Genomic DNA, 14955 nt, shown 5'->3' on the forward strand with positions numbered 1-14955 from the left:
TTCTCAAGTAAAGGGATGCATTTGTGTAAGAAAAAATATCAATATTTAAGTTATAATGCAAAATATTTAGCTTCCGCCAGAACACCTTCCATATTCAACTTAAGAAGAAAGTGTAAAACTCTTGCAGTTCAAAACGCTTACGCTACATCCTGCGCCTTCCCTATTCAACTTGCGGCGGTCTGGCGGAAGCTAGATATTTTACTTCATAACTTGTTAAATATGGATATTTTTTTACACAACGCTTCACTTCAGAAGGCCTTTATTAACCCCCGGAGCTGTGTGGAGTACGTTTATGATGGATGGATGTGGATGGAGACCCCTGTTCACTGCCATTATAAAGCGTCAGGATATTTATTATTATATCTCTGATTGTGTTCATCAGAAAGAAGAGAGTCATATACACCTAGGATGGCCCGAGGGTGAGTAAAGCTTGGGCTAATTTTCATTTGAAAGTGAATCTTTTAAAGTGCCACACATTTCAATTGTGATCAGTAAATTAAAAATACCAACCTTGAGTTTCTGTTTGGTCTCCTCAGAGATGCTACCTTTCGGCGAGAGCAGGGTGGGCGTGGGGGGCGTGACTGTGATCTCTGGGGGGAATTTAGTGACTGTGGAGGGAATCACCAGTTTGGGCATGTTGGGTGGAATTCTGGAGCGGATGCGACTCGCATCACCCTGCTTCGACTGGTCACTTTCTGGAGAAATCATTGGGAGAAAAAAGTTATTTCTTAGTTTAAATGACTTTATTATTCTAAAAATGTGACCAACTACAGTAGAGAATGAGTATGTGTTAGATAATTAATTACTGTATATTTATATTCATATTTATCATTTATATAACAATTGCACTAGCGTTCAAAAGATCCTGTTCGGTAAGATTTTTTAATGTTTTTAATGTTTTTTTTAAAGGCTGCATTTATTTGATCAAATATACAGTAAAAACAGTAATGTTGTGTGAAATGTTATTACAATTCAAAATAACTTTTTTTATTTTAATATATTTTAAACTGTAATTTATTCCTGTGATCAAAGTAGAATTTTCAGCATCATTACTCCAGTCTTCAGTGTCACATGATCCTTCAGAAAACATTCTTATTGGCTGATTTTAAAAGAAAGTTTAAAAAGTTTAAAAGAACAGCACTTATAATCTTTTGTAACATTATAAAAGTCTTTACTGTCACTTTTGATCAATGTAATGCATCCTTGCTGAAAAAAGTATTAATTTCTCTAACCCTGTAAAGACATGAAATAACTTTAGAAAATGTTTATTGAAAAAATGTAAAAGGGTTGTATATGTATTATTGTTGAGTATCATTATTGATACATCATGCTTTTATGGCTCACTTGATATAGTGAGTCAGAGTTGAGAGGAAAAAACAGCTCAATATGGCCAAAACTTGAGCGAAAATATGCAATTTGCTGCAGATGGCCGAAAGGAAGATGAAATTCTGATGCTTGTAATGTAAATCATTGAGATCTTTGTAACAGCATAGTAGATACACTCGGCAGATCTCTGTAGCTTTAAAACATATAATGCTATATAATGATGATGCAGAGATGAACAAATAAACATTACTCAAAAGCCTGATGATCACATTTGATACTCACATTTGAACATGTTATATATATATATATATATATAAAGGATAATCAAGTAAACCAAAGTTGCTGCAGTCCAATAGGTGTTCATCTTAAAATATGACTAACAATATGAAAGTTATTCTTATGTTTACTTTAAATTATTAAAGATGATTTTAGAAAGTGGGACGTTTGTACAATGATAATAAAAAGCATTTTACTTGCTAAAAGTCTAAGCTATCAATCAATTAATCAATTAATTCAGCAAAGTTTTGATCATGTTGATAATTTAGAGGCCTTAAAAATGTGCATATCAAATATAATAAAGCAGGCTTTATAGGATTAGTGACCTTGACATAAGAGTAGTTTGCAGTAATCCTCCCCTCAAGCGAAACTGCATATTCACTGCACAAACATGAGGAATCCAGCGAGTAAAGCTGCATTACCTGTGCTGGTGTGTGTGGAGCAGGATGGTGGCTCATGACCGGCCCAGTCCTGTGTGCTGTGAATCTGAGAGACGCTGGCCATCTTCATCTGCTGACACAGGTGCGACTCATGCTGGCGGTACAGCAGACCCTCTGAAGCGGCCTCCTCTCGGTCCTCTACACATACAGACACCACAGACACGTGCCATCAGTAAACACTCCAACTCGAGCTGAGTCCCCAGCGTGAGTTTAAGATGAAGCGGCAATTATTTCCATGCTTGTCACGACACACCGCAGCTACAATAGCGCTGAATGACAGAATGTATTGCTTTTATTCAGCTTTTCCTTTTTATTCAAAATATTCACAAACTTATGAAGTATCTGATATAGACTATTGTCAGATATGTGTAAGTGGATGTGTTTTGTCATTTAAAGGTGCCCTAGAATTAAAAATTGAATTTACCTTGGCATAGTTGAATAACAAGAGTTCAGTACATGGAAATGACATACGTTGAGTTTCATACTCCATTGTTTCCTCCTTCTTATATAAATCACATTTGTTTAAAAGACCTCCGAAGAACAGGCGAATCTCAACATAACACCGACTGTTACGTAACAGTCGGGATCATTAATATGTACACCCCCAATATTTGCATATGCCAGCTCATGTTCAAGGCATTACACAAGGGCAGCCAGTATTAACGTCTGGATCTGTGCACAGCTGAATCATCAGACTAGGTAAGCAAGCAAGAACAATAGCGAAAAATGGCAGATGGAGCAATAATAACTGACATGATCCATGATATCATGATATTTTTAGTGATATTTGTAAATTGTCTTTCTAAATGTTTCGTTAGCATGTTGCTAATGTACTGTTAAATGTGGTTAAAGTTACCATCGTTTCTTACTGTATTCACGGAGACGAGACTGTCGTTATTTTCATTATTAAACACTTGCAGTCTGTATAATTCATAAACACAACTTCATTCTTTATAAATCTCTCCAACAGTGTGTAATGTTAGCTTTAGCTACGAAGCACCATCAAACTCATTCAGAATCAAATGTAAACATCCAAATAAATACTATACTCACATAATCCGATGTATGCATGCAGCATGCATGACGAACACTTTGTAAAGATCCATTTTGAGGGTTATATTAGCTGTGTGAACTTTGTTTATGCAATGATAGAGTCGAGAGCTCTGGGGGGGCGGAGAGCGCGAGCAATTAAAGGAGCCGCAGCCTGAATCGGTGCATTTCTAATTATGCCCCAAAATAGGCAGTTAAAAAAATTAATAAAAAAAAATCTATGGGGTATTTTGAGCTGAAACTTCACAGACACATTCAGGGGACACCTTAGACTTATATTACATCTTGTAAAAAAATGTTCGATGGCACCTTTAAACACCATTGTAATGATCATGTTAGTTTATATATAATGCCGCCCATGTTAGTTTGCACCATAATTCAGAGAATTGAATCTGTTGGATTTAGATCATATAAATTTATCTATTTCTCCCAAAATACATGAAAGTAATTGGCTGGTGAACTGAGAGAAAAGTAGAGCAAACTTTATAGTTACCTACACAATGTGTATCTGATTTGAATAAAACACGTCAAATTATAACTGAAGGGATAATTATTGCCACTTCCAGAGACATCAGTGTGTATTTAAAGGTGCAATATGTAATATTTTCTGTCCGCTAGAGGTCGCTAGAGGCCTATTCAAAACAAAGGCGTAGCTTGATGATGGCAAGTTTGAGTGTGGAATCTTGGGACATGCGGTCTTCACCTCAACGGACGGTGCAAAAGAATAGGGATAGAACTCGGGAAGAAATCATGTTCATGGATGCGATTATTAACGTTCCTGTAGTATGAAGCAGAGCAGGAGCGAGTGTTGTGGAGCTGAACGAGGAGCTGGAGCGATTGATCAACACACGCTGTGAGCAGTGGGACTTTTATTATGACACAGTCACCGGCGCTGCTTCCGCTTTTCTGGTCATGAGTATGAGGTAACACAGCTCTGTTTATCATATTAGATACATTTGAGAGTGTTGAAAATGATGTTATAACGTTACTCTGTGCGTTCGCTCGGCGGCTGCTGTGAGACACTGTTACACACTGCAGTAAGATAGATCGATTTTACAATATCATATTAAATGCTGGATGGCTTGTGTTGATAAATGGCATGCAATTAATTTTAAAACGTATTGTATGATGAAAAAAACTGAACGCTGCATGCTGTGTAAAAATATGGGTCAAATATAGGTTAATATGCAAATTTACTAGTAGTTTGCTAGTAGGTGGCACATGTGGAACAACAGAATTATAGCGATTACATAAAGCAATGCTGTGTTTATAAACATTATGTTTATAGGCATTATACGGAGGTAATACGAAAAGAAAATGCCATTAAAACTTTCCTGGCCGAAATGTGAGTTTCTGCTCCATTAATTAAACACCATAAATTAAAATATTCATTATTCATCAGCAGTATAATTGCGTTACAGTATCACTTGGCATAAATGTGGGCTATATGGTGATTGCAAACTGCTCTAAAAGCACAAGCACGCAGAACTCGCAACAACACTGCGTTTTTACTTTAAAACATTCAGTGCTGGCGTTTAATTAAACTATAGCCTTTAAAGTTGATCACATTTGAACAATACTGCGATTCCTGTTTTTCTGTCCCCAGATTTAAAACCTCTTGAAATTAAAATTGAGACTAAAGCAGCACCAATGAAACACGGTAACTGCATCTAAAACCTTCAGATAACATGCAGATTGTATTTGTGCACAAGTTACTGAACCTGTGTTCAGTGCAGAGCGGCTCTCTCGAACAGTATGACCATACAGAAAGTTGTCTAGTCCGGTTCCATTCACACAGCAGAGCTTTGCCGAAAACGTGGTTGCGAGTCCTGAAAATGTACGGGTGTGTGTTTGTTTCTGGAATACTGTTGTCACTGCTGCAAACTCACTTTTATACAAATAATTATTTGACAAATATCATTTTCATGCAGCCAGTACTAGTGTAGGTCCTTGGGCTTCAGCCCATGCATTAATGCAGTAGACCAATCACAACAGACTGGGGCCAGATGACCAATCAGAGCAGACTGTGCTGCTCGGAAGGCAGGTTTTTAGTACCGGGAAGTTCAGATCATTTTACTGACTCGGATCTTTGAATCTCCTTCAGAAAAATGAACAAATCTTTTTTCAAGTCATTTCGTTCATTTTGTTTATTTCAGCAGAATATAATTAAAATGTTACATGTTAAACTCCCCAACACCTACTACTTATGCAAACGTTGATCACATTTGGAACAAAAAAAGAAACTATATGCTAATGCAGCCATGAAGGCCAACTTATGTAGTAAGAAATGATTAATTAGCAGTGTCTTCAGGCCATTCAGTCTTAGTTCACCTCACCTACCGATTCGAGTCGTTCTTTCTTTTGTCACCTCACATTTATCATGTCTGTTCTCCAGAAAGATTAGTTCACCTCTCGTGTCTTTGGTTTCGAGTTGTTAGTTCCATCTGATGTGGGCCGTGACAGCCATAGACATTATGTAATGCAATGACAACATGCAATTGACCCTTCGTCGGGAGTTTGATTGACAAGCGATCTAATCAATCATAATGCCAAATCCGCCATATTGTCCGACAAAGCACTCAGGAGTTAGAAGATTAACCTCAGTGGACATGAACTTGAAAAATGGTGTGCATTTATGTCTTTCCGCGTTTGAAACAACATTCCTTCTGATGTTCATTCATGGTTATTTGATGCTATAAATTAACTAGTAGGAAGAGATGATCGGTTCACGAGACGCTTGAGCTGAGGCGCTACAGCGATCTGTCACGACACATTAAAGAGCCACAAAATGGTATTTATTGTTCGAATTTCTTAAATTACAAAGTTTGAAAGCTGGGACTTTGCTTAATATCATACTTCTAACTCCTGAGTGCTTTGTCAGACAAAATGGCGGATTTGGCGTTATGATTGGTTAGATCGGTCTGCTGAGCGAATCATTGGTACACTCTCCAAGAACTGTACTTATCCAGAGTGAGAAAAAGGGCAAAGAAAATCACTCTGGACCCCTCACATCCAGCACACTCCCTCTTTGAAGTGTTGCCATCTGGTCGACGCTACAGAGCCCTGAACACCAGAACGACCTGACACAGGAACAGTTTCTTCCCTCAGGCAATCCATCTCATGAACACTTGACAAACACGGCACACACAAATCTATTATACATTATTTACTTAAAACACTTATTTATATCTCAAATTTGCACACATCATAACTGTACATACAAACTGTCTATATTATATATTGTTTTTTGCACTTTGTCCATCTTGTATATTTGTATATTATTCTTTTATTCTTTTTATTATGTGTCTAGTCTTGTCGCTGTCACTCTGTTGCACTGTGGAGCTTCTGTCACTAAACTAATTCCTAGTATGTGTAAACAACAAACCTGCCAATAAAGCTCTTTCTGATTCTGATTCTGATCATAAGTAACCTGCTCTCTCTTGTTTGTCGACGTGTTGTCAGTGTCCTCTTTGCTCCGCAATTTATTTTTCACACTGTGGTGTGACAGCGCCATGGCTTTTTTTTTGTCGGACAAAGCAACAGTAACTAAGGGGGGCGGGTCTTTGAGAAGGGTCAATTGCAGTACAGGAAACAGAAATGATTAGTTCACCTCTGAGTCTTTGGGTCTGAGTCCTTCGTTCTTTTGTCACATGACCGCTTCCCAGCTCAAATACAACATTACATTTATATTACTATTGACTATATGTTGTATTATATTTAGGAATTATCATAATTACGAAAAGATATGTGCAATAAACATTTGTTATGCCACTATGTCCCTTCTGACCAATCATGATACACTTGTTTGTAAGGAAGGTTGTGAATTAACTAATTTCTGTATCCAATACAGCTGTCATGTGACAAAAGAATGAAGGACTCAGACCCGAAAACTCGAGAGATGAACTAATCTTGATGAACCCCCCCCCCCCCCCCCCAGATGTTGCACATGTGCAGTCAACACAAAATGAATGAATCACTCACTGAGTCAACTTCTTGTCATAATAAAGATTCGTTCAAAATGAGTGAATCATTCATGAACGACACATCACTACAGGTTTTAAAGGTACCAAAACTAAAACAGGGGGTTCAGACAGAGGGTGAAAACAGGTGCTGCAACAATGTAAATTATAAGAATAATAATGGCTTTTTGAACAATAAATGATGCAAATGTATTCTGGTAGACCCCATAAACAAAATTATGATCCTATAAATAAGCATAATAGCAGGACTCCTTTAACAACAACAATGCTAATGCTTTCTTCAACACTTTTTTGATAAAGGTGATATCTGCATTTATTTTTCAGTGTTCATTAAAGTGTCTCCTACTGGAGTAAAATGTGTCTGAGATGCAACATTGCTATGATTGTGAGAATGACAGCATTATTTAACGGGTCTAATTACAACCGACTCTGAACATCACACCAGTAATCTTTAATAAAGTAGCAGATAAGATCGTTTGACATATCTGCTGATGATGAAAAGGAATTTTTGACAAGCTTTAATACGGAAGAATCTGTGACTGAATTTCAAAGACTGAGCTGACCGACTAAAACCTGATTATGTTGTAGAGCATCATGCACTTCCATTTGGCCTCTCAAGGACACACACACACACAGGGCCTTTCTGCCGTATACATGCACGCTTAACACAATCATGTACTTGAGCATTCATCCTTGTTTCCTTAGCAACTGAGCATGAAGCACAGAAACACGTCAGCCTAAACGAGACACACCAAACACACCCGCCAGTCCGCCTGTGTGTATCTTACAGAAGGAAGTGAGACAGCTGGCTCGATCAGTAATAAAACTTTTGTTGGAGTTATAAGCTGCATGTTGATCCTAACAGGAAGCGTTATATAGAGTAAATCATAAACAGAATGTATAATTTCATGAACAAACACGCCATCTTCTGGCCACATGCGGAAATTGTCAACTGAGTGCCAAGCAAAGCAGCATCCACTAAAGGGTGTGTTCCAAATAATATACCACACTACTCATACTTACTTTACTTTACTTACTTTAATGCAGTGTACTGTGCATAGTCTGCAACTTTTCTGTATGCATACAATATCCCAGATGACCTACTACATTAGCCAAAACGTGAAGTATACAACACAGCATACTTCATGGAATACTGTATCCTACGATGCAATGTGCTCAAATTGACATTATAGTTTGTGATTGATAGACCTAATTTTTTTTTTTCATTTTTAATTTTTCTCATTATTTGTTGGGACTGCCAAATTACTATTTTACAAAATTTGAACAAAGATGCAAAATAACCATATTTACACTACCGTTAAAAAGTTTGGGGATGTTTTTAAAATACGTTTCTTCTGCTCACCAAGGCTGCATTTATTTGATTAAATACAGTAAAATAATAATATTCTGAAATATTATTACATTTAAATATAACTTTTTTATTTTAATATATTGTAATCTGTAATTTATTCCTGTGCTCAAAGCTGAATTTTCAGCATTACTCTAGTCTTCAGTCACATGATCCTTCAGAAATCATTCTAATATGATTATAAAAAGCTACAAAAAGTGAATATATTTTTAATATCTTTACTTTTTGTAGCTTTTGATAAATTGAATCCTAGCTGAATAAAAGTTTTTCTTTAAAAAAATCTTACAGACCCCAGACCTTTGAATGGTAGTGTATAATTGGATGCCACTCACTAAAAACATCATGCTGTTTTAAATGTTTCTGTTTCATACACTAATTTTTAAAAATACCAGGAAGTATACAAGTATATACTGCACAGTATGCAGTGAACAGTGTGCTATGTATTATGCTAAGCATTATTTTTGTGTGTCATTGCAAATATTATTTGATTACTAGATACAATACCTGTGTGGGGCAAGAAGGCCATGCTTGCTATTGGTTGGCTAGGCGTCTTCCGCTGCTGCGATTGGTCGGGTTGGCTGGAGGGCGGGCAGTAGATCTGTGTTGGAGTGCTGTGTGTCTGTGGATGTATGTGAAGCGGCCGAGGGGTCTTGCTCAGCTTGGCCTCCCCGTCCTGCGTTGATGCCGTGTATGTGTGCGTGTGGAGGCACGGCGTGGAGAACGATGCTGGGAAGAAGATGTCTCGCTGGTCTTTACTAAACTTGGGAGTGCTGGGCGCATCACTGGAGCTCTGCAAGACAGAAGGGACAGAAAAACAGTGTCATGAGCTGATCTCTTTCAATACTTCAATGGAGCCAAAGAAAAAGGGATAGAAAAAGAGAAACAAAGACTGAAATAACATTCCTCTACAATGCAAGTAAATCAGTCGCGTATGCATCCAAATTTCACGAGAGGTGACTAAAAATGTCTTTTATTAGCTAATGGCTATTAAATTGTACGATTTCAGTCGATAGTAATTGAGTTAGAGGCAAAAAAAATAAGTTTAGCGCAGATATAATTTCATTGCCTGCTGATCTTTACGCACCATCGCTTGGCGCCCTCTGATGCTTTCTGACACTCGCGCTCTCACCGTGAGAGAAAGAGAGAAGCACATGCAGGGCTCGTTGACAGAGCTGACACTGTCTCAATCGGACCAGTGCTGCGTCGTCATGAAATTTATCACTTGCACGTGTTTTTAAGCCTTGCCAATTTTAACATTCAAGCGCAAGAAGACGCGAAATGTAACTTGCGCGTGCTGTGTGAGAAGTTTTGTGTGCGCCCACATCCAAAAGACGCGCCCAGAAAGCCACGTCTGACAGCATGTGAATACTGAATTGAGTTTTCTTTTTCTGAGTCTGATGCATATTAATCTGTTGTGGGAAAAAAAAAAAAAATCGCAAAGCAATACAAAATGGAGTTGATTTTGTCGTCTTCTCTCTTCTTAAAAAGAGAAAAAGAAAGAGGAAATATTGGGTCCATCCAATACTGAGATTGCATAGAGCGGAAGTTCCACCCCCTTATCAAGGAGCTGTGGGATTATCCCGAGTGATTCAATTTACTTCAGGATGTCAGTAGTTCAGTTTTGATGCTTTGCTAACGATACTGGAGCCACATATAAAAAAAAGACCACCACCAATATATATGTATTCCTCACTTTGTTTGTCATACGGTGCTTTGTGCTGCAAGGCAAAGTGGATTAACTTGTCAGACGCCATTCTGATCCAATTTTTTTTTTATGATGGACAAAATTTTCGGAGGCAGCGTGTAAACATGATTGACACAACGTGAGGTTGTATTTATTTAACATGTAAATTTCATACGAAATTTCGGTGTGCAAAGACCTTAACAGTATCAGTATACTGGATCAGTGCATTATGTCTTAAAGTGACAGCAGCCTAATATTCCTGCTGTCTGTGTTTTTAATGTTAATCAACCAACAGACTCACTGCAATGAAAAAAAAAACACTCAATGCTCTTGACTGAATAACTTTAATAAGGATTCATCTATATTCAATTTATACTGTGAAGACTATGCAGTGTTATTTTACATTTGATTACTTTACTCAATTTCTGCACCTGCTCTACATCTAACTACTGTTAGATCTACCTGAAAAACACTGTTTAATTAGCATCTTTTCTATTGTGTTTATTTGTGCTATTGCTTATAGTTTGATTCTTTGACCTTATTTTATTACAAACTGTTTGCTTGACTTTAATAGTGCATGAAATTTATATATTATATTTATGTCATTTTTTTTTTCATTTGCATATAAAAAGTCTGGCGAGTAAAATAAAAAAAATTTACTAGCCAATGGTGACTCGAGCTTCAGTGTGTTCATAGAGAGTTGAATAAGTTGATTGATCTCTTTACTATTTTGCATTTTCACAGTCAATAACACACAACTCATTATAAATACGCATTATACACCAAATACAATTCAGCAAGCAGCACACTTTAACTTTAGAACTGGTATAACAGCAATATAGCAACTAAAACAACCAATCAATGAGCAGGAAACACACTTGTTGAGCAAATATCCAGTCAAAAGCTCACACTACAAACTTGATCATCCAATCAGCTGCATCCGTGAGGCCTACCTGTGGACTAGTGTTTCGTTTTGCCCTGCCAAAAACACTCCATCAAGATGGACGATTCAGTAGGCACACAGCAGAAAAAGCATGTGAACTGGCAAACAAACTAACAGCTCTGGGTCCTGTGTGCGTGCGTGTATCTTGAGAGAAGCACTCAGGGACATGCTCACGGCTCCACAAACAAACTACACGACAACAGAACCAGCTGTTGCCATAGCAACAGAGCCAAACCGCAGCCAATAGCTGATCAAACGACCACGCACTTCTTTCTGGAGAGCTTCGCTCCGTCTCTCTCTCTCTCAGAAGAGTTGGACTGGTGCGGATCACGTCTTTTTGGTTTTGTGCACTAATGTTCAGTAAAAGCTTCCAGTAGGAAGGAAGGAAACAGCAGCATATGATAAAAGGGAGAACTCGATTTTTGTGGTGATTGCATGTATAAATCTAGGACAAAAAAGTAAAAAACACAACACTCCAAAGTTTCTATGAACTTCTGAAGGTCCCTCCTTTAATGCCTCTATGAGATGTTTTTTTTTTTTTTATGTTTTATCATGCAGCAGGTCAGTTCTTGTTTTTATGTCTTCTGTGAAAATGTGAGTGGTTTCTCACTGCCAGTAGGCTAGGGTGTTACAGGTGGTTGCCAGGGAGCTGCTATGAAGTTTCTAAGTTTTCTAAATGGTTTTAGCATGTTGCTATGTGGTTGCTAGGGTGATCTGAGAGGTTGTTCGACAGTTTATTATTGGCCCAAGGCAAAAGACACCACACCCAAGTCTCTATAAAATTCTGTAGGCCTCTCGTTCAATGCATCTGTGAGATTCTTTGCACATTTTATCAATTCTCGATTCTATAGTAACCTTTTTATTTATTTATTTAATATTCTGTGAAAATGTTAGTGGTTTCTCACTGCCAGTAGGCTAAGGTGTTTGTCAGGGTGTTGCTATGAAGTTCTAAGTGTGTTTATAACAAGTAACCAAGCCTATCAGCTACGAGGTGAATCACAACACTACACACTTTGATTTAAAGCAAAGTAGCATTTGAAAATCAGACAAAAAGGCAAAGGTACAAGACGGTTTAGTGAAGGAAAGAACTACAATCCCATGAAGCACTGTGAACAGAATAACTGAGTTAAAAATGATGAAGAAATATATATATATATATATGCATGCAAATATTTCAGTATTTTGAGAGCTTAGAGAGATCAACTCAATTTCATCATTCGCAGTGCTTCATGGGAGTGGGCGGAGCTAGAGCTCTTTTGGCACATTTTGCTTTTGTTGACTCACTGATTGGTGTAATTTTCTGTAGAGCATCATAATGTAGTTTTTCCACCAGGAATTCCACTGTTAAACAATAATTTTAAAACCAAGCTGAAATAATGTGGGATGACGGCTTCAACAGAAGCTAATACTATGTGATGTGACGTTCAGCACCGAAGCTTCGGGGTTCGTTTGGTCATAACCACATGATCTGTGACGTCCGATGTTTCATTTTCGCACACAACCTCGTGACTGCTTCGTATCCTGATTCAAATAATGTGAATCCCTTGTGCAGATGTCAAGTGTCTTTTGCTTCTTCGATAAGAATAAATCATAATAAATATTTACAATATTTACAATGTGTAGTTATGTTCAGTTTTTATTGATTCCCGATTCATAAGCACTTATTTTTTCACAGACTCATTTATTCATACATTGTGCAAGTACAATGACATGTGAAAGACTAAATATTTTCATTGCTTTATATGGTTTTTGTGCCACAAACTGATTTATTACATGAAACAGTCCAAAAATGACTGGGTTGTCTGGGACACAAAGGCAGCTTTTTCCACCTTTTGACCACAAGATGTCATTAGAGTGCACCGTGTTTCGAGTAATGAATAGTTTTTCGGCACAATTTGATGAAAGCATCAAATGCTGCAGAAAGCCTCGGTTACCCATCACAATGGATTAACAACCTCGACAGAAGGCCTGCCTTTAAAGGTTTAGAAGTTATTGTTCAAAATCAATTTCCCTAAGGAGAAAATGAATGGAGTTTTTACTTCCGGAACCTGAATGTTGCACTCTATACAATTCTAAATAAAAGTGCCAATCACCATTTGGCAATCACCACTTTGCACCAGTGGAGCTGCCATTAAAGCTCTAGTTTCCATTGAAGGAGTTGCAAATATGGCCACCAAGTGAACTGACTTTTCTTGAAAGAGAATTTACATTTATGCTTGCTTTTAATAAAATATCTTTCCTGAACAAGTACTGTAGGAAGGAAGGATACTGACTGACATACTGACGTTCAATATTTGAATGTAAATGTTTGAGCAATAGTAGCAAATCAGCTATAGTAGCAATAGCAAGTACCGCTAATACACGTCATGCTAATTTACCATGCTGGTTCACAAGTAAAAGCCTGTACTGACAAAGAACGGCAACTATGCGATAACATTATTATAAACGCACACTGTAGTTTTGACGTCTGCCGCTTTAAATGCTCAAGCTCTTATAAGTCGGGTGGATTGTAATTGGCTGTCAATGTTTTTATCATTCATCAACAATATTGTTCCTCTGTGTTGCTATTGTTATAGCTGTGGTGTGGACTTCCATATTCTCCTAGAACTAGAGCGATTATTAAAACTTTATAGTTACAGTTATCTGGCTTGGTGTGAATGGGCCTCAGAGATATATGAACTCAGAGATATAATACTGAAAGAGTAGTTTATTACATTGATGAGTAAAATTTGATGACTAACTTTGATGTTAGCTTGACAAAGCCAAGTCTGAAAGTTTAAAATAACTTTGAATGGCTTTAAGTTTGAAGGATTTACTCAGAGAAAGTAAAAAAAAAAAAAAAGTTACTAGCATGCTGCTAACATGTTTTAAATTGTTGCTAACATTAATTAGTAGGTTGTTAGCATGAATTAACATGTTGCTAACATGATTTTACACATTGCTAGCATGATTTAGCATTTTGCTAGCATATTTTAACACATTGCTAGCATGATTAAACCTTTTGCTAACATGAATTAACATGATGCTAGCATGTTTTATCATGTTGGTATCATGAATTAACGTTTTATCACATTGCTAATAGGTTTAACACTTTGCTAGCATGTTTTAACACGTTGCTAACATGAATTAACATGTTTTAACACATTGCTAACATGAATTAACATGTTTTAACACATTGCTAAAATGAATTAACATGTTGTTAATATGTTGCAGCACATTGCTAACATGATTTAGCACATCGCTAACATGTTTTTACACATTGCTAACAGGAATTAGTATGTTGCTAACATGTTTTAACACATTTAACGTGTTTTAGCACATTACTAACATGTTTTAACAAGGGTTTATGGGATTTTCCTGAGGTTTAATTGTCATTTTTAGGAAAACCATAAGTCGGATCAGTTAGAAAAGACATAGCACACAAAGTCAGAACATTCTGAAGGTCTGACCTGAGATTGGAGGTTGTATAGTTAAAGCTCTAGTAGGAGTTAGAGTCAGAAATTTTAGTCTCAAAAGAATAAGTTTAAATAGCTTTTCAGTAAGTTGGCTTTCTCAAGCCAACTTATTAGTTAGCATCATGAGGTGTCTGGTCGAACCCACGGCACAGAGATTATTTACCAGAAAAACAAATATTCATCTCTCAACCACAATATCTAACCATTTGTCAACACGGTCTGTCCTCAACCTGCAAGGTTTGACCACTAGGGGGCCAAATGGTCACACTAAAGCAGAGGCTAGTCTGTATAGGAGGTGTAGAAATGAAGGAATACACCACAGAAGGTGTTTGATTTAACTGTAGGCTTCAGTTACACATGTGTAGAGATATGCTGCGTGGAGCACAGGAGGTGCGTTGGCACAATCCTGTTACTATGGAAACAGTGTGCTAT

At 37.3% G+C, this 14955-nt stretch overlaps 1 protein-coding gene across 7 annotated transcripts in view; it reads right to left on the reverse strand.

Moving 5' to 3' along the window:
- The window catches only part of cabin1 (calcineurin binding protein 1), a 127030-nt gene that overhangs the window by 2681 nt on the left and 109394 nt on the right, over window positions 1–14955 (reverse strand). For all 7 annotated transcript variants that reach the window (XM_048210955.1, XM_048210956.1, XM_048210953.1 and 4 more), the window contains 3 exons: window positions 8946–9231; window positions 2025–2180; window positions 511–695 (listed from right to left, as the gene is read on the reverse strand). In XM_048210955.1, coding sequence (XP_048066912.1) covers window positions 511–695; window positions 2025–2180; window positions 8946–9231 — 627 coding nt within the window. The remainder of the gene's footprint in view (window positions 1–510; window positions 696–2024; window positions 2181–8945; window positions 9232–14955) is intronic.

The sequence above is a fragment of the Megalobrama amblycephala genome, linkage group LG12 (genome assembly GCF_018812025.1).
Source record: "Megalobrama amblycephala isolate DHTTF-2021 linkage group LG12, ASM1881202v1, whole genome shotgun sequence".
Taxonomy (NCBI): domain Eukaryota; kingdom Metazoa; phylum Chordata; class Actinopteri; order Cypriniformes; family Xenocyprididae; genus Megalobrama; species Megalobrama amblycephala.